This window comes from Oncorhynchus mykiss, chromosome 10, assembly GCF_013265735.2.
Source record: "Oncorhynchus mykiss isolate Arlee chromosome 10, USDA_OmykA_1.1, whole genome shotgun sequence".
Classification (NCBI taxonomy): domain Eukaryota; kingdom Metazoa; phylum Chordata; class Actinopteri; order Salmoniformes; family Salmonidae; genus Oncorhynchus; species Oncorhynchus mykiss.
Genome location: NC_048574.1, coordinates 63358198 through 63382279, shown reverse-complemented (window position 1 = coordinate 63382279; position 24082 = coordinate 63358198). Strand labels below are relative to the sequence as shown.

At 42.9% G+C, this 24082-nt stretch overlaps 3 protein-coding genes across 12 annotated transcripts in view; 2 read left to right on the top strand and 1 right to left on the bottom strand.

Moving 5' to 3' along the window:
* Nucleotides 1-24082, bottom strand: part of LOC110534616 (oocyte zinc finger protein XlCOF7.1-like) — a 1104347-nt gene that overhangs the window by 120755 nt on the left and 959510 nt on the right. The window lies entirely within an intron of this gene.
* LOC110534627 (zinc finger and SCAN domain-containing protein 22-like) overlaps nt 1-24082 on the top strand; it is a 231841-nt gene that overhangs the window by 182638 nt on the left and 25121 nt on the right. The gene's annotated exons all lie outside the window — the stretch shown is intronic.
* On the top strand, nt 1050-23017 carry LOC110534669 (zinc finger protein with KRAB and SCAN domains 8). Of its 5 annotated transcripts, none has more exons than XM_036934478.1 (8): nt 1050-1235; nt 1373-1449; nt 1593-1928; nt 3511-3641; nt 3843-4028; nt 8455-8610; nt 8984-9095; nt 9310-10609. In XM_036934478.1, exons 3-8 carry the CDS (start codon nt 1700-1702, stop codon nt 10314-10316), a joined length of 1821 nt encoding a protein of 606 aa, XP_036790373.1. In that variant the 5' UTR covers nt 1050-1235; nt 1373-1449; nt 1593-1699; the 3' UTR covers nt 10317-10609. The 5 variants fall into 5 exon arrangements, with proteins under 5 accessions (XP_036790373.1, XP_036790372.1, XP_021475270.2 ...); XM_036934477.1 differs by having other exon boundaries at nt 1536-1928; XM_021619595.2 differs by lacking the exons at nt 1050-1235; nt 1373-1449; nt 1593-1928 and adding an exon at nt 1939-3331.

Below are 24082 nucleotides of genomic sequence, written 5' to 3'. Positions count from 1 at the left end.
ATAAAAGGTCGTGATTTGTTGTTGATTTCTTTTAATTAATATTTCTGTGGTGGCGACACAATGACTGCTCAATAGACATTTTGCACAACGTAGCAACGCCCACTTCCGCTCAACTTTCTACCAAATACATAGCTTCCTGTCCCGATCGCGTCCAATCAGCCTGATTTCAGCCATACTACCTCATTTTAATCGTTATCTCAATATATTAATATGATCATATTTCTATAGTGTTATTTTTAATCATTCTTGTTAAAATCTGTTTATCCTTTCAGTTAGTGATTTTTGTAAATCGATTATTGTGTTCTGTGTCTTTTTGTGTCTTACCTATTAACTCGCTAACTAGTAATGGCACTTACCAATCATGGGACTCGCAAGAGCTGCCAAAGATAACAGTGGTGGATGTACATCGTCTGGCTCAGACAAGTAGCAAAGCACCGAACTCCCAAGTTGGAAAAAGGATTCAAACTTTGTCTCCAGTTACCTTTTCAACTAACAAGTATAGCCAAGTTGCCTATCAGACCAGACAAGGACGTTTACTCAAAGCTGTAACGTAGTTTAAGACATGCCTTTTACAGTAGCTAGTTAACATTATGATTGCTCAGTCTTTTTATTCCAAACCGTTTCGAACAGGGACAAAGTGACACGAGAGGTCAGCATAAGGGCTTGCTACTACAGGTCCATGAGGAAAAATGAGAAACCACACAGTTTGAGTGTAGGGTGAAAAGTAATCTGTTTGTGGCCGTTACACAGTCAGAGATGAAGCCTAGTCTAAGACTAAGAAGTTCCTGTCAATGGATATCTGCATTAAGAGGCATTGCTTAGTCTAGGACTAGGCTTAACCCATTGTTTTCCTTGCTGTTTCTGTAAACTCTTATATTGGACAGATTAGATTACATTTAAACAAGGGCATATATACCCTTAATATAACATTTTAAACCTGTATTGCTGTAATGAATTTAGTGGCTGTTGCGCCAGTCACTTCTGTTTGCTGGTCGTGAGACATGTTGAGTGATTTTATAGTCTATTCATTTTCTTTTTATATCCCCACGTAGGTTGTACTGAAGCCGGTAACAATCACACATCACTGTTCATGTGTTGCTGGCACCTCATTATGCAACCACACAGTTGCGTTACTATTCCAGTCTGCACACTATTCCCAGATGGGAACACCAGTCATCCCACCTGTGCACAGCTGCACAGAAGCCGAGCAGCAGTGGCATAAGCCAAGGACAATGGTATGTTTTAATAACTGTACCACATATCAAAATCATATGGTTATAATCACATCATAATGCTACTAAATGATTTAATGAAAACTTAAATTGTCTAATGATTAGATTTAGAATAGTGCCCTTGTACTGTCTTTTTACAGGGTCTGCAACCTGGGCCCATAGGCAAAATGACCATCACCTAGCCCACCAAAAAGCGCACGGCAGAAGGAGCGATTAGGTGAGTTTTCCCTAATAACCAGTATAGTAGATAGTAGCTGGTCATATCCTACTACACTTTGACTATATAAAATGATTTAATTTCAGGTGGCTTCAAGTACATTGTTTAGATTGACTAACCACAGCTGCTGCTTTGCTTTGTAGAAGTACTCTACAGCGCCCTTCTTGGACCACTCCCCGACCTCTCAGTTCTCCAGATAGAAGAGGCATACAAGAACTTTGACCCTCTATCCAAGCCATTGATCTGCAGCATGGGGATGTCTGCTGAAAAGCTTTTAGTCGGCTCCCACTTTGGAAAGGTACAGGTGGGGAGCCTCCTGTCTTACCAGCAGCCTCCAATCACAACGCGACACATAGTTCACCATAAGGAGACACCACCATTCCCTTCACTGCCCCTGGATGGCTACAGACTAGAGAGTGACTGTCAAGGCTGCACATGTGTGCTCAGTGAAGACGACCAGCTTCACATAGTCTCTTCAGGTGAGAGAATACATAAAGTGTAGTGGTGTTCTCACTAATTAGAGAGAAGGGTGACTGGTACTACTTGTGTACATGCAAAAGTTCTTAGGCAGGAAAGACTAAATAACAAGGGATGGGCTCCTTTATCTTTCAATTAATGAAAGGGAAACAAAACAAATCTGTCTGCAATTAATAATTATTATTTTAAAATCATTGTTACATTTTTCTGTTCTCTTGTCACTGTAAATAAAAACGCTATAACATTGTTTGGAGTATAAGCAGAGGTGTTTATTATCAATAAATGGACTACTACAGGATGTTAGACAATGTGGATGGTCACAGCAAAAGAAGGGAAGATGCAATGCAGTAGTAGCTCATTGCTCCTTGGCCCATGCCTTCACAAGAGGCCCACACTGGTAGTTTTGTGAGCAGGCAAGCCACAGCCCAGATGCAGTTGATGCTTCCCATCAGTGACATGAGGATCTCTTGGACAGGGTAGTTATTCCACTGGAATAGCAAAGGTATTGCTCCCTTCTTCAGACATCGAAGCCCACTAGAAGGTTCAATGAAATCTTAATTTCCTAACTTTCAATAAAGATACCGCAACAACTAATAACGTTAACGTCGTTAGCACTAACGTTAGCTAGGTACTGGTAGCTAAAGAGACAAAAAAAGACACCAGAAGACATTCGATTTACAAAAATCACTAACTGAACAGATAAACAGAATTCTCAACAAGAATGATACAAAATACGCTATAGAATCATGATTCATATACTGAGGTAATGATAAAACGAGCGACTTCGAGACTAGTATGGCTAAAATTAGGCTGCTAGGAAGCTGTGTATCGGGTAGGAAGTGGGCGTTGCTACGTTGTGCAAAAGGTCTATTAGTCTTCTTTATTAAATAATTAGCATTACCGTAGTTCAAAGAGCAACCCGCACTCTTCTTTTAATCACGCCCCAAGACGCCCGCCAATGAAATCATTTCTCATCCGTGTGGAAGGGAAGTAAACAGTGACCAAGAACAATTTTCACGATAGCGTTTTTATTATTGTTATTTAGACATTTATTAACACAGGACTTGGTTGATATATGTTACGTTATTTAGGTAACGCTAGATAGCTTCTAACGTTAGCTAGCTAACAGTGGCTATGGGTTTTCACACTCAAATGGCCTCCATTATGGAGGTGCTAGCTAATGCAGCCGTGGCGGAGATCTGTAAACTCGTAGACGACGACTATGCAGTGTTTCGTTTGGAAATAACTCAGGGCCAAAATGAAAACCGGGCATTGCGGAGGAAACTACAGCTACTAGAATTGAAGGTTGCACGGGAGCGTGCAGAGCGGACGATCAGAGAACGCGTCATCGCCAGTCGTCCCAGTAGTGACAAGATCCTCGACCGATACAGAGGAATGGCAAGAGGTACGTTTTGCCCCGTTCCCCTCTGCGCATGTTTAGATAGTATGCAATAATTCCCCTCATCGCCACTTAGTTATCTTTCAAAAAGTTATGAGAACTGTTACCAAACATGCAGTGTCAATAGTGTACAATATAGTATTGACAGTACCCGAACCACCTATTTTTCCCCCAATCATTCTCAGGTAAAGGACATCTCACTGGAGGCCACAAGAGCTTTGTGAAGCCAGCAGGGCACAATATCTGGAGTGATGACCAACCAATCACTGTTGAAGAGGGGAGTGGAACCTCAACCCAGAAAGTTATCGTTATAGAGGTTAGTGTAATAGTATTACATCAAAATTACAGTACATCAAATGTGGCCAGTTTATTTCAGGAAGACTCCCCTCAGCTATTCACTTCCTTACATGTAACATACTCATTTATCTGCCGTAGAGGAGCTTGTGAGACTTCTTTACTACATTGTTATCCAATTAAACTCATGTAACGGTAATAACCACCTCTCTTCTTGTGTCAGGATGCAGAGGCTACATGTCCTGGAGGATTGTCTCTGGTCAAGCAGGAGAGGACTGAAGCAGACGACCCACAGCACAGCAGAGACATCCAGACTGGAGCAACGTCTGGAGTGGCGCCCACTGCAGCCACAGAGGACCTATCCACCGCCACTGCGCCTCAACCCAGGACCCGACGCAGCATTACGGAGGTCAGTGGAATGCCAAACGCCATCCTCAAGTCAGAGACTTTAACTGTAACACAAAGGCTTTTACACACAGTACCTGACTACAGGTCAGACCCAGAGAGACTGGGGTTGGGGAGACTGGGCTGCCCTCCTGCTCCCGGCTCAGAGTATTTACTTTACGGTAACCCGAGCCCGATGACTGTTCATTCCCATCAGGACTTAGACAGTAGTAGTGTATACTCTGAAGGGTGCCTAGATAAGAAAGATGAAGGTCTGGTCGTAGATGAAGTGACTGTGAAAGTGGAGGGTGACGTTTCTCCCACATGGAATGCAGATAATCACCTAGGAGACGGACACTCACAGGGCAGATTACAACGAAAGCTTAGAGGCAAATCCAAACGTTGCGACCCACTCCCCTTTACACATGTGCAGGGATCGCGACCCAGTGTGTACGTTGATGGGGCATTCCGATTCACACGGTCGCATCCTTTTCAATCAGGTATTGAACTCAAACAGCAGGGCTGGAGCCCAGGTTCAGGGAGGGGGGGCAACATCAGGCAATAGTAAAGAGAAACGGTTCCTCTGCATGTTCTGTAACAAAGGCTTCAGCTGCCCCCAGAAGGTGGAGATCCACCAGAGGGTCCACACAGGGGAAAAACCCTTCAGCTGTAACCAGTGTCACATGTGCTTTGCCCAGGCTAGTGACCTGAAGAGACACCAGAAGGTCCACACGGGGGAAAAACCATTTGGCTGCCATCTGTGCCAGGCCAGTTTCTCACACTCGTTCAACCTGAAGAGGCATCAGAGGGTCCACACAGGGGAGAACCCTACTGCTACCCCCAGTGTGAGAAGAGGTTCTCCCACCAGCACCAACTGAAGATGCACCTGAAGATCCACACGAGAGAGAGGCTGTTCGCCTGTATGCACTGGGGGAAGAGGTTCTCAGAGAGGAGCTACCTCAGGACACACCAGCATAATTATTGTTTTTGCCCTCAGAAGAGCCACAATTCTTCAGGGCGTGGACTCTACAATGTGTAAAAATGTTTCTTTGCAGGACAAGGATTGTCCTGACTTTCAGGAATGCCTGAATTGTTTCACCTTGCTTTTCTGGTTGGCTGCAAGTTTCACCATCCAATTATTTCAGGTCTACAGGAGTGCACGTTTCACCATGGCACGGACCGCGACGATACATTGGCACATGAGTGTTATTAGTAAATGGCAAATATGAGGCAATTATTGCATTCTATCCATGTGGGCTTTCGTAGACTACCTGAGACATGAAACAGATGGGTGTCGCCAATTTGTTAATGCACAATTTGCCTAAATGGGTAATGGAAACACTTCAACTAACTACATTTTTATTTGACACTAGGTTTTAGCGGTTTAAAAAATAAAAATAAAAGTGACAGGTTTTTATTGACACAAGATATTATATGGAAACGCACCCTAGCAGGCAGTTGTCGCATCCATTTTCTATGCTAACATTCTAAGTGTCGACCAAAAAAATGACTGGACAAGTTAATGGAAACACTCTGTCACAGAAAGAACAGGTGTTCCTAATGTTTGTACACTGTGTATAAGCCTAAAAAGTCTGTTACATAGTGTTTGTACTGTGTAGGCTATATGATGTTCACAAGTGCCTGTTTCATTACTTCCATTCAACTACTTAATTTTTTCTCAAGACACTTTTAATGAGGAAATTAATGCAGTTTACCAAGTTTATGCAAATCTTTAGTTGAGATGTGCATGTGTGGTTTTCATATGGTTTATTTAAAACTTGTTTGTTTAATAAACACAGTTGTACTTTTAATTTGAACTTTCATTGAGACTCTTTAGTATACATCACATTTGATCTCACCCTGTTCTGCATACACCTGACAGCGCTTTATAACCAATATACACTTACTAAATATAACTACACATACCCACACACTAACAAACACCTACTGTACACGTCAAAATAGTTAGTCAGGTTTGTCTGATGATGACTTTTGACTTATTTGAACCCACAACAACATTTATGTCCACCATGATGGATTTAACAATTAAGTCCTATTGTAACTACAGTATAGGACTCGAGTGTAGTGGGGATGGGTTAACACTCTGGGTCAATACTTGCAAACACAGGGGTTATAAAGTACTTAGGTAGTACTTAATTATTGTTACTTAAGTATTTTTTTGGGGTGTTATCTGTACTTTACTATTTACAGTTGACAACTTTTACTTCACTACATTCCTAAAGAAATTATGTACTTTTTACATTTTCAATGCTTAGCATGAGAAGAAAATTATTGAATTAACACACTTATCAAGAGAACATCCCCGGTCATCCCCACTGCCTCTGATCTGGCGGACTCACTAAACACAAATGCTTAATTTGTAAATTATGTCTGTGTTGGAGTGTTAATCTGTAGATTAAAAACCAATAACATCTACTATGGATTTCTTAATATAAGGAATTTGAAATGATGTATACTTTTATTTTTGGAGTTACATTTACTTTTGATACATACGTATATTTAAAACCAAATACTTTTATACTTTTACTCAAGTAGACTTTTACTTTAGTCATTTTATATTAATGTATCTTTACTTCTACTCAAGAATGACAGTTGGGCCATTTTTACAACACTGTGCAAACATAACTTGTTTAAATTTACATGGTTGCTTATCTGGCACAAAATGTGTATCAGCCAATTAAAAGCTAAATTTACTTGCACGTGACAGAACGCTAAATTGGTCCCATAACATGGCACACGTTGGCCCTATGCTAACCTCAAGCCTGTCACAAATTCTTCATCAGCATATCAAAGACTTTATATCTACCAGCCAATATTATTTCTTAAAATAGGTCAACCCTGGCAACTAGATGGATCTTTTAAACCTTCAAATTCAAGGTTTACTTTTGTTCGGTTGGTCTGTAACAAAATGTTGTGTGCATTGACGCATCCTTGACGAGGTTACTGGCTACTACTGATGTTAGACTACATTTTCACGGTTTTGGCATATATGACTAAATTCATGTTTCTGTTTCACACACACCCTTCCGCAAGAGGTCCTTACAACTTAAGTTTATCATACATCGTAAAAAAGACAGTCAAATAGAAGTCATGTAGGCTACCATTATCACCATCACTTCTAGGCAGCACACACTGCTAAAGCGGTCGACTCTAAATCAGTAGTGCACTTTCACCATGAGCCCCCCTCGCATCAAGCTTTTTTGTTAGGAAAAAATGTTCACTGCCGAACCTTGATGCTCGATTCAAGACGCACGTGACGAAGTGGATGATTATTATAATGCATAGCCTATAAAACGTTATAGGCCTGCATGTAAGTGTAACATACATAAGAATATACTAATGACAGCGTAATGTCATCCTACATTAAGACTGTCGATTAAACATATTTAAAGGAACTGCAATACTGCCTCATCTGTAGGATGATAACGGGGATGCTACCTATAACCCTATTGTACACTAACGCTCATCCTCCTCGAGTCAAGTAATGCATATGTTACCACGTTTCCATCCACAGTTTGTGAGTAAAGTCATACTGTATAGAAGAAATGACAGCTGTGATGGAAACTGGAATTTTCGGTAAAATGTTTTAATTGCAGACAGATCATGTGTTCTTTCGACATGGTGGGATCTTTTGTGGTGGGTAAAATGTATTATGCGAGAAATGGCGGTGGAAACGCCTTTGTGTAAATATTGATAACCATCATATCGAAGTAAACTTGGAGTCACGCAACAATATGGTTTATGGTCCTCCCACTACGACTCGGGAACCATGCAGTTTTAGGCTACATGTTAAATAAGTTATGATGACCTTCACAGGGGAGTATAAGTGCACAGTGTTGAGTTTGACACGCCTTTCCAATAAATATCGAGTCTTATTCTGGTGACTTGATGATCGATGCTTGACCGCTATTTGACAAATACAAATATTCTCGCTCTTATCGATAATAATATCATCATGTAGACTTGCCTACCTGCACAGCATCCCCGAACTGTATCTGCCAGCTGTTGGCTAGAGCACACGTGCCAAGACCAGTAGGCACGTTTGCTATTTAACGTAACAGTTTGTGACAAAACTATCCGTAGAGTTGGAAACACATTGAACTTTAGATTTTTATTAGGTACATGAAAACTTAAGAGATAAAGTCAGTCAAATACATGTGATAGTTGTTTTGATGAACAGAACTTACGGTTTGGAAGAACTTGTGCCAGGATATAATCAGTGAGGTTATCATAGGGCTAATGTTTGCCATGTTGTCTGACGGGACCAGCTACAATTTAGCATTTGGTTACGAGTTTAATTGGCTAATACACATTTTGTATCAGGGACTTGTTTACATGTAAGTGGGTGCTTATGTTCGCAAGTATGGACCCTCCATGTTGAAAGTGTGTCTGTACCTGTAATCTGTATCACCTGTCCCTTCCAGGAGGAGGAGGAGGGTCCAGAGGTGCTGCTGGTGAAGGATGAGGGGTGTGAGGAGGGTCTGGGGAACCCTGAGGGGACCATGGTCTTGGAGGACAACCAGACTACACCTCCTCCTGAACCCACAGAGGAGCCAGCTGAGCAGCACAGGACCACACACACTGAGGTGAGCCCACGATTAACTAACGTCTTAAAGGTACTAGGTCAGGGCCTGTCCACCAAGTAGGAGTGTTTGGCCTTTTAGATCATAATGAATACGACTATACAGACAGGTGGGGGACCTGATCCTCAATCAGCACTTCTACTCTGAGACAGTTTGTGGATACATGCCCAGGTCTTGGTTAATTTGGTATTAAGTTTGGGACCATGCCTTTCAATTATCAAACCATTAATTAAAGAGTGTCAAGTAATCAAATCAACTAACATGTTTGCATAGTACTCATAGTAATCCCTCATTGCCCAATCAGAAGATGCTCCATAGCAGGGTGCTCATATCAGATTTCTTGATCCAACATCCTCTCACACTGTATCTCTTACAGCCAGTAGACATGCAGGATGGGAAGCCTGATCTGCTGCTGGTCAAAGAGGAGACAATAGAAGACGGACCAGAGAGCATTGATCTGCTGAGTGGACTAAAGATGGGGGAGCAAGGTAAGGGAGAAATACATATAGCCTACATACAGTAATAGTTATGCACCCGGCTATTGTTTTTTTCTCCATTCATAAAATGAAATGAATAGAACTTATGTTTACATAGATATACACACATTCTAATGTATGCACTTGACCAGGTAATTGACAAACTCAATATATAGAGTTTTCTCTGCCATGTTTATAAATTATATTTTGTAACCTCTTCCTACAGATGGTTGGCTGGAAGCTAACAGAGGAGACTGGGCGACCATCTTGGATTCCCAGACTGGTATAGCTAAGGGCCCAGGGGATGCCATCACCGAGCAGGCCAGGACCAGAGGCGACCAAGTGGATGTCAGTGGATGGGACAGCATCCTCAACTCTGGGCTGGGGAACAACACTTTTAACCACAACCAGAAACAGAGAGTGGAACATAAAACAACATCTGAATTTAGTGACAACAGACTGGCTGAGACCAGGGCGAGGCGTAGATTAGGTCTGCGGGGACGAGGTGGTGTCCATCTGAGAACAGACTCGGCGAGCGATGCTCCGTCCTGCTCCTATAGTTGTGATTCAGAGAGACTGATTGCACCTCAGGTTAACCCCCTAACAGGTGCTGCCCTCAGCCCTCCTTCTATAGGATCTATCAACTGGAAAATGGACCCTGTGACAACACAGACACTCCCTGACCTTCGTCCTCCTCACACTCTCCTTATGTTTAACCAGACCTCAGACAATGCCAGTGGCTCAACACTAAATGGCTACACAAGCCCATTGACAAATGACAGTAGTAGTAATGCTATCAGTAGATCTGGTAGCAAAGAGAAGCGCTTCCCCTGTTTGTTCTGTGGGAAAGTATTTCGTTTCTCTAAACAGGTGGAGAGCCACCAGAGGATGCACACAGGAGAGAAACCGTTCGGCTGCCACCTGTGCCGGGCCAGTTTTTCACACTTGTCCAGCCTGAAGAGGCACCAGAGAGTTCACACAGGGGAGAAACTTTTCAGCTGCCTCCTGTGCAGGGCCAGTTTTTCACACTCCTCCAGCCTGAAAAGGCACCAGAGGGTCCACACAGGGGAGAAACCCTACACCTGCTCTCAGTGTGAAAAGAGGTTCTCCCACCAGCACCATCTGAAGATGCACCTGAAGGTCCACACGGGAGAGGCCATTCACCTGTACTCACTGCAGGAAGAGGTTCTTCGAGAGGAGCTACCTGCGAATACACGCACGCCCCATGAATAGTAAAATGTAATGAAGTACTAGTTTGTTTGTAGTTCATTCTTTTGGTTTTGCATATAGTGACAATCTTGTCCTGTTTGATGCTGGTGTTTTATGAGGAAATGATAGTGCCTTAATGAATTTTATCTTGACATTAAGTAGTAAAGATTAACCTTTTTCAAAGCATTCTAAATTTTATTTTATCAAAGCGAGGGTACCAGATGTACAGGAAAGTGTTACCATAGTGAGAAGTTATTCTACAATACATGTCACATGTATAATTTTGTGCAATAAAAGTATTGTACTTAAATACAAAATAGAATCTGTGCTGACTGACTTGGTTATTATTTCAGTCGATCCAAAACTTAATTCTTGAATCAACACATTGATTTATAAAAATAATAAACTCCAATGGCTCTATATTGTTGGGTACTTGAATCACATTGTTAGAAATGTGATTGATTGTGGTTAACATTGTCACATGCGCCCAATACAATGCTTACTTACAAGCCCTTAATCATCAATGCAGTTAAAACGCCCCAAAAAAGTTTGTCACGTGCGCCGAATACAACAGTGAAATGCTTACTTACAGGCCCTAACCAACAGTTTGATTTTTAAGTAAAAAAAATAGGTATTAGGTGAACAATAGGTAAGTAAAGAAATAAAACCAGTAAAAAAAAGGGTGAAATAACAGTAGCGAGGCTATATACAGACACCGGTTAGTAGGGCTAATTGAGATAGGATGTATGTGTAGGTATGGTTAAAATGACTGCATAAAAACTCAGCAAAAAAATAAAAATCCTCTCACTGTCAACTGTTAATTTTCAGCAAACTTAACCTGTGTAAATATTTGTATGAACATAAGATTCAACAACTGAGACAAACTGAACAAGTTCCACAGACCTGTGAATAAGAGAAATGGAATAACATATCGCTGAACAAAGGGGGGGGGGGGGGTCAGGGGTCTTATGGCTTAGGGGGAAAAAAACTGTTGAGAAGCATTTTGGTTCTAGACTTGGCAATCAGGTACAAGAACAACAAATAATAAAAGAGCAGCAGCAAATAACAATAGCGGGGGTACTGGTACAGAGTCAATGTGAGGGGGCACCGGTGTCGAGGTAATATGTAGGTAGAGTTATTAAAGTGACTATGCATAGATAAGAGAGTAGAAGCAGTGTGTGGGGGAGGGGGGGGGCGTGGCAATGCAAATACCCTGGGTAGCCATTTGATTAGATTTTCAGGAGTCTTACAGCTTGGGGGCAGAAGCTGTTCAGAAGCCTCTTAGACCCAGACATGGCGCCCCGGTACCGCTTGCCATGCGGTAGCAGAGAGAACAGTCTACGACCAGGGCGGCTGGAATCCTCAACAGTTTTCTCATTTTTTTGTTGATTGTCTCTGCAGAGCAGTGTTAGAAGTCCAATCAAAAACATGACTCCCCGGGGCTCCCGCCGGGATGATACTGGTGTCAGTGGTGGAAAAAGTACCCAAAGGTCATACTTGAGTAAAAGTAAAGATACATTAATAGAAAATGACTCAAGTGAAAGTCACCCAGTAAAATACTACTTGAGTAAAAGTATAAAAGTATTTGGTTTTAAATACACTTAAGTATCAAAAGTAAATGTACAATGCCTCCAGAGTGCTGCAGTGGTCTAAGGCACTGCATCGCAGTGTTAGAGGCGTCACTACAAACCCGGATTCAAACCTAGGCTGTCTCACAACCGGCCGTGATCGGGAGTCCCATAGGACGGCGCACAATTGGCCCAGCGTTGTCCGGGTTCGAGGAGGGTTTGCCCAACTCCTTGTGGCGGGCCGGGCACCTGCAAGCTGACTCGGTCGCCTCCGACACATTGGTGCGGCTGGCTTCCGGGTTAAGCAGGCGGGTGTCAAGAAGCACAGTTTTGCGGGTCATGTTTCAGAGGACGCATGACTCGACCTTCACCTCCCGAACCCGTTGGGAAGTTGCAGCGATGACACCAGATCCAAATTGTGCATTTATGTTTAGTGTGTCCACCAGATCAGAGGCAGTAGGGATGACCAGGGATCTTCTCTTGATAAGTGCGTGAGGACCATTTTCCTGTCCTGCTAAGCATTTAAAATGTAACAAGTACTTTTGGGTAATAGGGAAAATGTATGGAGTGAAAAGTACATTATTTTCTTTAGGAATGTAGTGAAGTAAAAGTTGTCAAAAATATAAATAGTTAAGTATAGATGCCCCAAAAAACTACTTCAAATACTTTAAAGTATTTTTACTTAAGTACTTTACACCACTGACTGGTGATTTATAGTGAGATAAGGATAGTGCTTTAATTAATGTTTACATGAAGTAGTGAGGCTGTGTGTAATGTTGAACCTTTTCCAAAGTATTCTAAAATTCACTGTATCAAAGCGAGGGTACCAGATTTACAGAAAAGTTGTATTATTCTTGTCACCTATAGTTTTTTTGGGGGGGCTGTATCATTTGTTTCCCTTCTCTCAGTCAAATTAAAACATTATACCTAATTCTTGAATGAACACCTATGGTAAAAATGTATAAATAATAAACTCCAATGGCTCCATATTTTTAAGTAATTGACTGAAAGGGTTAGAGATGTTTTTGACTGTGGTTAACATTTTATAATATCATGTCATGTTTCTGTGTGTACAGCAAAGAGTTTCTTATATAAACCTTTATGCTTTTCTGTTCAGTTTACAGAGGACCAGTTGATATCTGGTGTTGCTGGTAGGAGAGACTGGACCTCTGAAGCGGCTGGTCACAAACCCTGGCCCTTGGTCAGAACCAGTCACTCTTCCTTCCCGGGTCAGAACCAGGACCGCACCACGAGGGACAGTGCAGGGATGGAGCAGGGCCTGGGGCTAATAGAGATCGACAATCCTGTTCTTTTGATACATACACCACAGTATCCATGATCAGGATTGGCGTTCACCACTAGAGTTACCTAGCCTATAACACAGAACACAATCCCAACAACACCCAAACAATGGCTAGAGGTCAAGGAGGGAGCTCAAAGACTAACCACCTGAGTGAGGGTGGTGGCTCCTGCTTCTGCCTCTGGTGTCATTGGGTCACAACGTGGGAGGCCGAGCTTTAGGATGGACGCTGACAAGCAGTAAGTACGCATGCCCAACGTGTGGAAAGGGCTTCGCTTAGGCGAACTAAACTACATGACCAAAAGTATGTGGACACCTGCCAGTCGAACATCTCATTCCAAAATCATGGGCATTAATATGGAGTTGGTCCCCCCTTTGCTGCTATAACAGAAATACTCCTCAATTTCACCATTGAGAACAAGGTGCACCTTTAATGATCATGCTGTTTAATCAGCTTCTTGATATGTCACACCTGTCTGGTGGATGGATTATTTTGGGAAAGGATAAATGCTCACTAACAGGGACATAAAATCATTTGTAAACAACATTTGAGAGAAATACTATTTGAGCATATGCAACATTTCTGGAATATTTTATTTCAGCTCATGAAAAATGTGACCAACACTTTACATATTGCGTTTATATTTTTGTTCAGTGTAAATACATATTCCCATTAAACTGAGATTAATTAAATTGTCATGGTGATGCAGTTTGGACGTTTGGTATAACGTGACAAATTATCATACATGATTGACAGTGATGGCCTATTTTGAAATGAGGTAGCCTATTCCTAACTTGGTGTTCAAGGGGATTTAAAACTGTAAACAATAGATTGTGATCGTAAATTCAATCTGGAATGCCAAATTCAAAGGGTTTCGCTCTCTTGAGTTTACACTCGACGCCCTGGCCGAGGAGAAGGGTTGATCCGAGCGTTCTGACTTCGACGGCAGTCATGCACCCAAGCTAACCGTCTGAAATTGTCTAGCTTGCTAACTACTTCCCGACACAAATGATAGAAGACTCCGACCATTTTACTCGCCCTAGCAGAGCTGGTTATGCTGTGTTCTTTTATCCTGAGCGTTGGTGACCAACTCTGCTGCTGGCTACAATTTAATTACGTTTTTTTGCCGACGTTGACTGACACCGGTCATATTCAACAGGTGTTGAGCGTTCGTAAATGCGTCAGTTATTCTGCGCTCTGGCACACTCAGAGGAGAGTGCTCAGAAATCGAAGTCGATACCCAGAGTGAATTTACGAACGCATCCATAGTGTGGCCATAGGCAGACGTTGCAATTGAAGGATGCATTTTACGCTATTCAATTGGCTACATTTGTCAGTACAAACGTTGAAGAAAAAAATACACATTGTGTCCCCCACCTAAAAAAAAAAATGTGCACAACACCACTACTTGTAACCTTAACGTTTGTTCAACTGACTCTCGTATTTGTTGATTTAATCGGACTTTATTCATATAATGAGTAGTCCAGGAATGACACGAGAAAGTAGCAACTCTTCAGATCGCAATGACAAGCACTACCGTATTTCAAAGAACGGCGCGCATACATTTTAAATTAACCACGCCATTTGAGCTATAACGCCAACCAATACGATCCTTTCTCTTTAGTGTAAACGGAAGTGACCAAAAAGTATTTCCACGTTAGCATTGTTATTTAGACGTGTATTAACACCATTAAACTCAACATATCAGTACATTAACTGCATAGCGTCCCATACTTACCCAATGTAGTTTTAAATTCGCATTGGTGCTAGGACTTCGTTAATATATATTATATAGGTAACGCTAACTAGGTAGCTGATCACGTTAGCTAACAATGGCTAACGGTATGGTTTTTCACACTCAAATTGCCTCCATTATGGAGGTGCTAGCGAATGCAGCTGTGGGAGAGATCTGTAAACTCGTAGACGACGACTATGCAGTGTTTCGTTTGGAAATGTCTCAAAGCCAGAAAGAAAACAGGACATTGCGGAGAAAACTACAGCAACTGGAACTGAAGGTGGCACGGGAGCGCGCAGAGGGGACAATGCGAGAGCTCGTCGTCGCCAGTCGCCCCAGTAGTGTCAAGATCCTCGACCGGTACAGAGGAATGACAAGAGGTATATTTTTCAGAAGGCTGTCGACGTTCATAAAGTTAATTCCTTATAGCCCCGTTCCCCCCTGAACGTGTTTTCAGATGTTACACAGAATTGGGTCTTGGTCACTTTCTGGATGGTGTGCAATAATTCAAATACCCTGATTACGATATCTAGCGCAAATATTGAATATCATATAATAAACAAATGCGCACGACTTTAGGATGCTGAATAAAAGCAGGTCACCTTGCCAGAAGATACCGACCCTACCGTTACCATTGTTTACAATGAGCAGCACTGGGGCTCCAATCATGGTTAGTAAGTGTAAATAACATTTTATTTAACACGCTGGCCTGTAGAGACTATTGTTTATTTTTTGGGGGGCCACAGCAAAAAAGTATGTGGACACCCCTTCAAATTAGTAGATTTGGCTATTTCAGCCACACAAGCTCACAGAATGGGACCAGCGAGTGCTGAAACGCATTTATTGGTAGCAACACTCACTTCCCAGTTCCAAACTGCCTCTGGAAGCATTGTCAGCACAATAACTGTTTGTCGGGAGCTTCATGAAATGGGTTTCCATGGCCGAGCAGCCACACTCAAGCCTAAGATCATCATGCGCAATGTCAAGCGTCGGCTGGAGTGGTGTAAAGCTTGCCGATTGTGGAGTCTGGAGCAGTGGAAACCATTCTCTGTGATGAATTACACTTCACAATCTGGCAGTCCAACAGACAAATCTGGGTTTGGCGGGTGCCATGGGAATGCTGCCCGGCCAACTGCAGAGTGCCAACTGTAAAGTTTGGTGGAGGAGGAATAATGGTCTGGGGCTGTTTTTCATGGTTCGGGCTAGACCCCTTAGTTCCAGTGTAGGGAAATCTTAATGCTTCAGCATACAATGACATTCTAGATGATTATGTTCTTCTGACTTTGGCAACAGTTTGGGGAAGGCCCTGTTTCAGCATGACAATGCCCCCGTGCACAACTCAAGGTCCATACAGAAATGGTTTGTCGAAATCAGTATAGAAGAACTTGACTGGCCTGCACAAAGCCCTGACCTCAACCCCATCAAACACATTTGAGATGAATTGGAACGCTGACTACGAGCCAGGCCTACTCGCCCAACTTTAGTGCCCAACTTCACTAATGCTCTTGTGGCTGAATGGAAGCAAGTCTCCGCAGCAATGTTCCAACATCTAGTGGAAAGCCTTCCCAGAAGAGTGGAGGCTGTTATAGCAGCAAAGGGGGACCAACTCCATATTAATGGCAATGCTTTTGGAATTAGATGTTCGACGAGCCATGTAGTGTATCACAGCCGTTTAGGAATTGCAGGGTCAATCCCATAATGGCTGCTTTGGCTACTGCTAGCTAGCATGAGGATGAAAATGGCCGTTTTCCAGGAAAACTAGCAGTATTTAAATCTTCTCGATTGAGCAGTGTGGTGTCGTGTCTTTACTATCATTAACTGAAGACTGATAGTTTTTATCAAAGGTTCTCTGTAATTATTAATCACGTAACTAATTAACTAGGAAGTCGGGGCACCAAGGAAAAATATTCAGATTACAAAGTTATCATTTCCTAAAATAACTTTTCAGATATTTTATCTGATCAATTAGTCTTTGAATTAATGAATTATTTACTTTACCTCACGTTAGTCTCATTCCAAACGTCGTAAATTGTTGGTTATCTGCACGAACCCAGTCTTCACTGAGTCATCCATACATCAATTGTCTTGAATAATTTATTTATTACTAAGTAATTCACAGAAATGCATAAACAAACAAGGTAAATGTGGTTACATGAAATGAAAGGAGAATGTGCCCTAGTTGGCTAAACCGGCATGGCGGCTTGTTAGACAAAAGGGGGGTCGCTATAGAGTGATAATTATAACAATTGAAATGCTAATCCTTTGCACATGAACGCTCACTCTTTCGGGAACAATTGCAATCACTATATATATTTACGCTCAGTGTGTCGTCTTGATCGCTGGTGAAAAGTTAATTTATTTTGTAGAATTGTCCGTCTGTCTCCCTCTCGGTTTGTGGTTAGAGGGGATTGTTCAGAATGACGTTCGTTATAGAATGGATGTTTCGGCGGTTGTCGTTCTTCACGTTCAATGATACCGAATTCCTAGCTGCAGACCAGTAATTAATATCAAAGACTTGTTCATATTCTGTCGGTATCGATAGTCTAAGAGTTTAACCACGTGGTATGGTTAAAAGATTCAGCAATGGTCTACAACCTTTGTCCTCCTAATGGAGAAAAACATGGTCTGCAACCTTTAGCCATCTCGTAATTGAGGTAAACTCGGTCTCCTGATAATTTCTCAAAGTTGGGGTTTTATTCGGAATGGCAGAAAAGGGCCTGTCCCAGGAGGCTTGTGTAACAGTACTCGTCTTGCGTTGTGTACAATCAGTCATCGACACGGAACTCCAACATGTAGCACCAGTCATGTAGCGTTATTCGCTGGTTTGGTGCTTGTTCACTGGGATAGTTACCAAAATAATACAATTACAATACACAATATAATATCTTTAACAATGTACCTGATAAGAACGACACAAAATTGCACGTCATGCAATGCACGTCTCACCATCCAACTCTGCACTCACGCACTGTACAAAATATATGAATCCCCCCCACCAGACACAGTAAGTTGCTAGCTAGTACTGGCGGGAATTCTCTACAACAAAATGCACAACAAATATTCTCCAAAAACCGCTGCATCTTATGTGTGATGTTCAAATAACATTTACAAACAATTTGATATAAATTGTACATTTAAATCATCACTTAAGTGATTTTTATACTCTCTTGATGTACAGTGCTTTGCAACCAACAACTTACCGCTGGTTTGGTGCTTGTTCACTGGGACGATTCTCGTAAGCAAGCTACGCAAACCAGCCAATAAGATGCCATGTTGAGTAGGTGAAGGCAAGACAAACTCACACCAAAAACCCATTGGCTTAACAATAAAGTGACAAGGGGAATCACCAATACAACCCTGTTACACTTGACCCTAACTGGGCTCACTCTGATTTAGTTCAAATCAAAAGGCATTTGTATTTTTCTTCATTAAACAGTCCAAAATCATATTATACAAACAGTATCATACTCACTCATTCATCTTATGCAACAATTAGATGTAAACCTCATATCTGAGGCTATTATATAAACAGTGTTATGGTAATGTGGCCACACCTTCTCCCATGAGCTTCCCCAAGTTGTGACAAACGGACTAGTTCGTAGCTGGATTCTTCACCGATCTTTTATACTTTCTCCGGAACATGAAATTTGTTCGTACCTCAAGTTCTGTGAGGTGGAAGGATTTCCTTTGTTCTCCATGAAAATCTACTCTCTCTGTACTGTGTGTCCATGAGGAGATTCTCAGGAATTTACGACGTCTCTCTGACCACAGCAACCTAGTTGAAGGAGGAAAGGGGGAGGCAGGGAGGGAGAGGGAGGGAGATGGGCTTTCTATACCCAAAGAGGCCAACGTCATGACAGTGGATAAAGGTCAAATCTGGAGTACAGTGGCGTTGTACCGACCCATATCTCGCGCTGGTTCCATGGTGTCTTAATGTAACCATGAAAAGATGCAGTAGTCTCTACAAGCCAGAATGTTGAATAACATTATATTACACTTGTATTATATTACACACATTACACTTTACCGGTTGTTCATGCTGTTGGTCCTTTTGGAGGTGGAGATCTCTTGACATGTACGTTGACCGAAGCACGTTTCCTTGCAGTCAGCTGGAAGCGTTTGCCGTTCGGTTATCCTCGGCCATATTGTGCAAGTGTTTGTCAAGTGCGAATTGCATTTCTTTAATACAAACCAATATACAGACCAGCGTACTTAAGGTAGGGTTGATAACGCTTCCCTGTGGATATTTTGTATCAGATTACCTCCGACATAGGAACAAAATCGGTGGACAACAAGTAAAGTAAGTTGAAATGTTTGTTCAACATTCTGACTTGTACATGGGACTGTTCAGGAATGCTGAGCCTACATGATATAGACGAGTGTGTAAGTATTTCACTCTCAGATTCTAAAAGAGGCTATTGTAACCAGAGCCATATACACTGCTCAAAAAAATAAAGGGAACACTAAAATAACACATCCTAGATCTGAATGAATGAAATATTCTTAGTAAATACTTTTTTCTTTACATAGTTGAATGTGCTGACAACAAAATCACACAAATTATCAATGGAAATCAAATTTATCAACCCATGGAGGTCTGGATTTGGAGTCACACTCAAAATTAAAGTGGAAAACCACACTACAGGCTGATCCAACTTTGATGTAATGTCCTTAAAACAACTCAATGAGGCTCAGTAGTGTGTGTGGCCTCCACGTGCCTGTATGACCTCCCTACAATGCCTGGGCATGCTCCTGATGAGGTGGCGGATGGTCTCCTGAGGGATCTCCTCCCAGACCTGGACTAAAGCATCCGCCAACTCCTGGACAGTCTGTGGTGCAACGTGGCGTTGGTGGATGGAGCGAGACATGATGTCCCAGATGTGCTCAATTGGATTCAGGTCTGGGGAACGGGCGGGCCAGTCCATAGCATTAATGCCTTCCTCTTGCAGGAACTGCTGACACACTCCAGCCACATGAGGTCTAGCATTGTCTTGCATTAGGAGGAACCCAGGGCCAACCGCACCAGCATATGGTCTCACAAGGGGTCTGAGGATCTCAATTCGGTACCTAATGGCAGTCAGACTACCTCTGGTGAGCACATGGAGGGCTGTGCGGCCCCCCAAAGAAATGCCATCCCACACTATGACTGGCCCACCGCCAAACCGGTCATGCTGGAGGATGTTGCAGGCAGCAGAACGTTCTCCACGGCGTCTCCAGACTCTGTCACGTCTGTCACATGTGTTCAGTGTGAACCTGCTTTCATCTGTGAAGAGCACAGGGCACCAGTGGCGAATTTGCCAATCTTGGTGTTCTCTGGCAAATGCCAAACGTCCTGCACGGTGTTGGGCTGTAAGCACAACCCCCACCTGTGGATGTCGGGCCCTCATATCACCCTCATGGAGTCTGTTTCTGACCGTTTGAGCAGACACATGCACATTTGTGGCCTGCTGGAGGTCATTTTGCAGGGCTCTGGCAGTGCTCCTCCTTGCACAAAGGCGGAGATAGCGGTCTTGCTGCTGGGTTGTTGCCCTCCTACGGCCTCCTCCACGTCTCCTGATGTACTGGCCTGTCTCCTGGTAGCGCCTCCATGCTCTGGACACTACGCTGACAGACACAGCGAACCTTCTTGCCACAGCTCGCATTGATGTGCCATCCTGAATGAGCTGCACTACCTGAGCCTCTTGTGTGGGTTGTAGACTCCGTCTCATGCTATCACTAGAGTGAAAGCACCGCCAGCATTCAAAAGTGACCAAAACATCAGCCAGGAAGCATAGGAACTGAGAAGTGGTCTATGGTCCCCACCTGCAGAACCACTCCTTTATTGGGGGTGTCTTGCTAATTGCCTATAATTTCCACCTGTTGTCTATTCCATTTGCACAACAGCATGTGAAATGTATTGTCAATCAGTGTTGCTTCCTAAGTGGACAGTTTGATTTCACAGAACTGTGATTGACTTGGAGTTACATTGTGTTGTTTAAGTGTTCCCTTTATTTTTTTGAGCAGTGTATTTGTGGGTTGTCATACACTTACAATGTTATATTGAGCAGGACTTTCATACAAGCCTTAAATTGAGAACTCCCCCATCTTCTGCAACCAAACGGCACTCTTCTCCCTCATGCGGCAGTGTTTGCAAAGACAGAAAAGGGTCTATACCATTGAGCAGACAGTAGCCAACATAACCTCTTTTTCCCCCAATCACTTTCTCAGGTGAAGGACATCTCACTGAAGGCCACAAGAGCTTTGTGAAGCCAATGAAGAACAATTCCTGGAGAGATGACCAATCAATTACTGTTGATGAGGGGAGTGGAACCTCAACCCAGCACATTATCATGATAGAGGTTAGTGTAATAGTGTTGCATAAAAATGTGTTACTTTGTAAATCAAATGTGGCCCGTTTATTTCAGAAAGGCTCGTCTCAGCTATTCACTTGCTTACATGTACATCTGCCATAGGAGAGCTTGTGAGACTTCCCTATGACATTGTTATCCAATTCTACTCATGTACCGGTAATAACCTCCTCTCTTTTTGTGTCAGTCTGCAGAAGCTGAAGCTGCAGGTCCTGGGGTCAAGATGGAGAGGTCTGAAGGAGATGAAGACCCACAGCACAGCAGAGACATCCAGACTGGAGCACCCTCTGTAGCCACAGAGGACCCCATCACCGCCCCAGTGCAGCCCAGGACCCGAAGCAGCATCACGGAGGTCAGTGGAACGACGAACACCGTCCTCAAGTCAAAGACAGACACAGAGACTTTAACACGAAGGCTCTTACACACAGGATCTGACCACCGATCAGACCCAATGAGACTGGGCTGTCCTCCTGCTCCCAGTTCAGAGTACTTACGGGTATTTCACCAGAGCCAAAGAAGGGTTCATTCCCGTGGAGATGGTGATGGTGACACGTTAGGCACTGGTGGTGGTGATGATCCGTCTTGTTCTTACGCTACAGAGATGGACCCTGGCAACATGCCCTTGGGTTTAGAGACACAGACTGATTTGTCTAGAGGGGACTGGAACCAGTACAGTAGTAGTGTATACTCTGAAGGATGCCTAGATAAGAAAGGGGAGGTTATAATCGTAGATGAGGTAACTGTGAAAGTGGAGGGTGACGCTTTTCCCACATTGAATGCAGATCGTCATCTAGGAGACGGACACTCACAGAGCAGAGATTTCTTAGATTACAGGGAAAGCTTGGAGACAAATTCAAACGTTGTGACCCACTCTCCTATACAGTTCAGGGATTGTGACCCAGTGTCCACGTCGATGGAGCCTTCCGATTCACACAGCCATGCCATTTTCGATCAGGTATTGAACTCAAATGACAGGGCTAGAGCCCAGGTTCAGGGAGGGGGAGCCACATCAGGCAATGGTAAAGAGAAACTGTTCCTCTGTATGTTCTGTAACAAAGGCTTCAGCTGCCCCCAGAAGGTGGAGATCCACCAGAGGGTCCACACAGGGGTGAAACCCTTCAGCTGTACCCAGTGTCACATGCGCTTCGCCCAGGCTCGTGACCTGAAGAGGCACCAGAGGGTCCACACAGGTGAGAAACCCTACAGCTGTACCCAGTGTGAGAAGAGGTTCTCCCGCCAGGACCATCTGAAGATGCACCTGAAGGTCCACACGGGAGAGAGGCCGTTCTCCTGTACGCACTGTGGGAAGACGTTTTCAGAGAGGAGCTACCTCAGGATACACCAGCAAAAAAACCATTCCACTCTATAACATAGAAAGTAACCATTCTACTCGACAGCTTAGATCGAACCCTGCATTAAAGACAAAGATTCATTTTCATATTTGTCAGCAGAATAGATCCGTAGATGCGTTTGGAATAACAAGAGGAACCGATATCGGTGTTGAATATTCCTGGGTAGAATATTGCATCCAGACATTGTGTGTTATATAAGCCTACAAAGTCTGATACATATTGTGTTTGTACTGTGTGCCTATTTAATTACTTGCATTCAACTACCTAATTATTTTCCCCAAGACACATTTCATGAGAAAATGAATGAAATTGGATCAATTTTATGCAGATTGTTAGTTGAGATGTGTATGTGTGGTTTTCATATGGTGTATTTAAAACGTGTTTTATGTTCAATAAACACAAAATGTGACTTTTCATTCTAAGACTCTCTCTTTAGTGTACATAACATCTGATCTCGCCCTATTCTGCATACACACAATATTTTAACAAATATACACTTACATAATATACCTACTGTACACGTTAACATAGTTTAGTCGGGTTTGTCTGACTTTCCAAAGCAGTTGTATTTTTACCCACATCATATTTATGTCCCATGATGGGTTTTAAAGCAAGTCATTCTGTAACTACAATATAGATCTCAAATTTAGTAGGAAACATAAGCAACAATTTAACTGTAAAATTGTTCTGCTGCTCAAAATGCTATCAGTCAATAAAAATGTTTGATTTACTTGCAGGTGACAAAACGCTTTTTGTAGCTGGTCTCTTCAGATTATATCCTGGAACAAATTCTGCATCAGCCAATTAAAATCGTACCTCAGTCCCAACTGCACGTTCTGATCATAAAAGCAACTATCACGTGTATTTGACTGACTGGTCAAATTGCTCTCTGTGTAAATTGCCTAGTCTGCGTAACAGACGCCGATTGTGGCAAGGCTTCAAATCTCAAATGAGCCCCACCCCTTTTTAAATGTAGATTTACATGTATTGTGTTAGTGTGTTGAAAAGGGACGTTGCCAACAGCTTGAAATGATGCGCTACCTCTTAAACGTCGCACACAAACACACGGCTATTTGTGCGTCTAACTTTCTTACGGTGTGTTTGTAAATTCAATCTGGAGTATGCTCTGAGCGTTCATAAATTCAGAGCGTTGTCGGATTTGTCCGTTTGTAAATTCAAGAACGTTTCGCTCGCGGAGCGTTCAGAGCGCATACTGGACGCTCTGGCGGAGGAGTAGGGTTGATACAAGCGTTCTGACCTCACAACCGCAGTCAAGCACTCAAGCTAACCTTCATTTAACTAGGCAAATCGGTTAAGAACAAATTCTTATTTTACAATGACGATCTACACCGGCCAAACCTTCCCCTAACCCAGACTACACTGGGCCAATTGTGTGCCGCCCTATGGGACTCCCAATCACGGCCGGTTGTAATAAAGCCCGGGAGCTGGGTCTGTAGTGACGCCTCTAGCACTGAGATGCAGTGCCT

Bases quoted from the DNA above. Each gene is read 5' to 3' on its own strand.
- LOC110534669 (XM_021619595.2), top strand. From the start codon at position 3,061: ATGGGTTTTCACACTCAAATGGCCTCCATTATGGAGGTGCTAGCTAAT. The intron at 3,332-3,510 runs GTACGTTTTGCC...AATCATTCTCAG, and splicing joins ATACAGAGGAATGGCAAGAG to GTAAAGGACATCTCACTGGA. The intron at 3,642-3,842 runs GTTAGTGTAATA...TTCTTGTGTCAG, and splicing joins AGAAAGTTATCGTTATAGAG to GATGCAGAGGCTACATGTCC.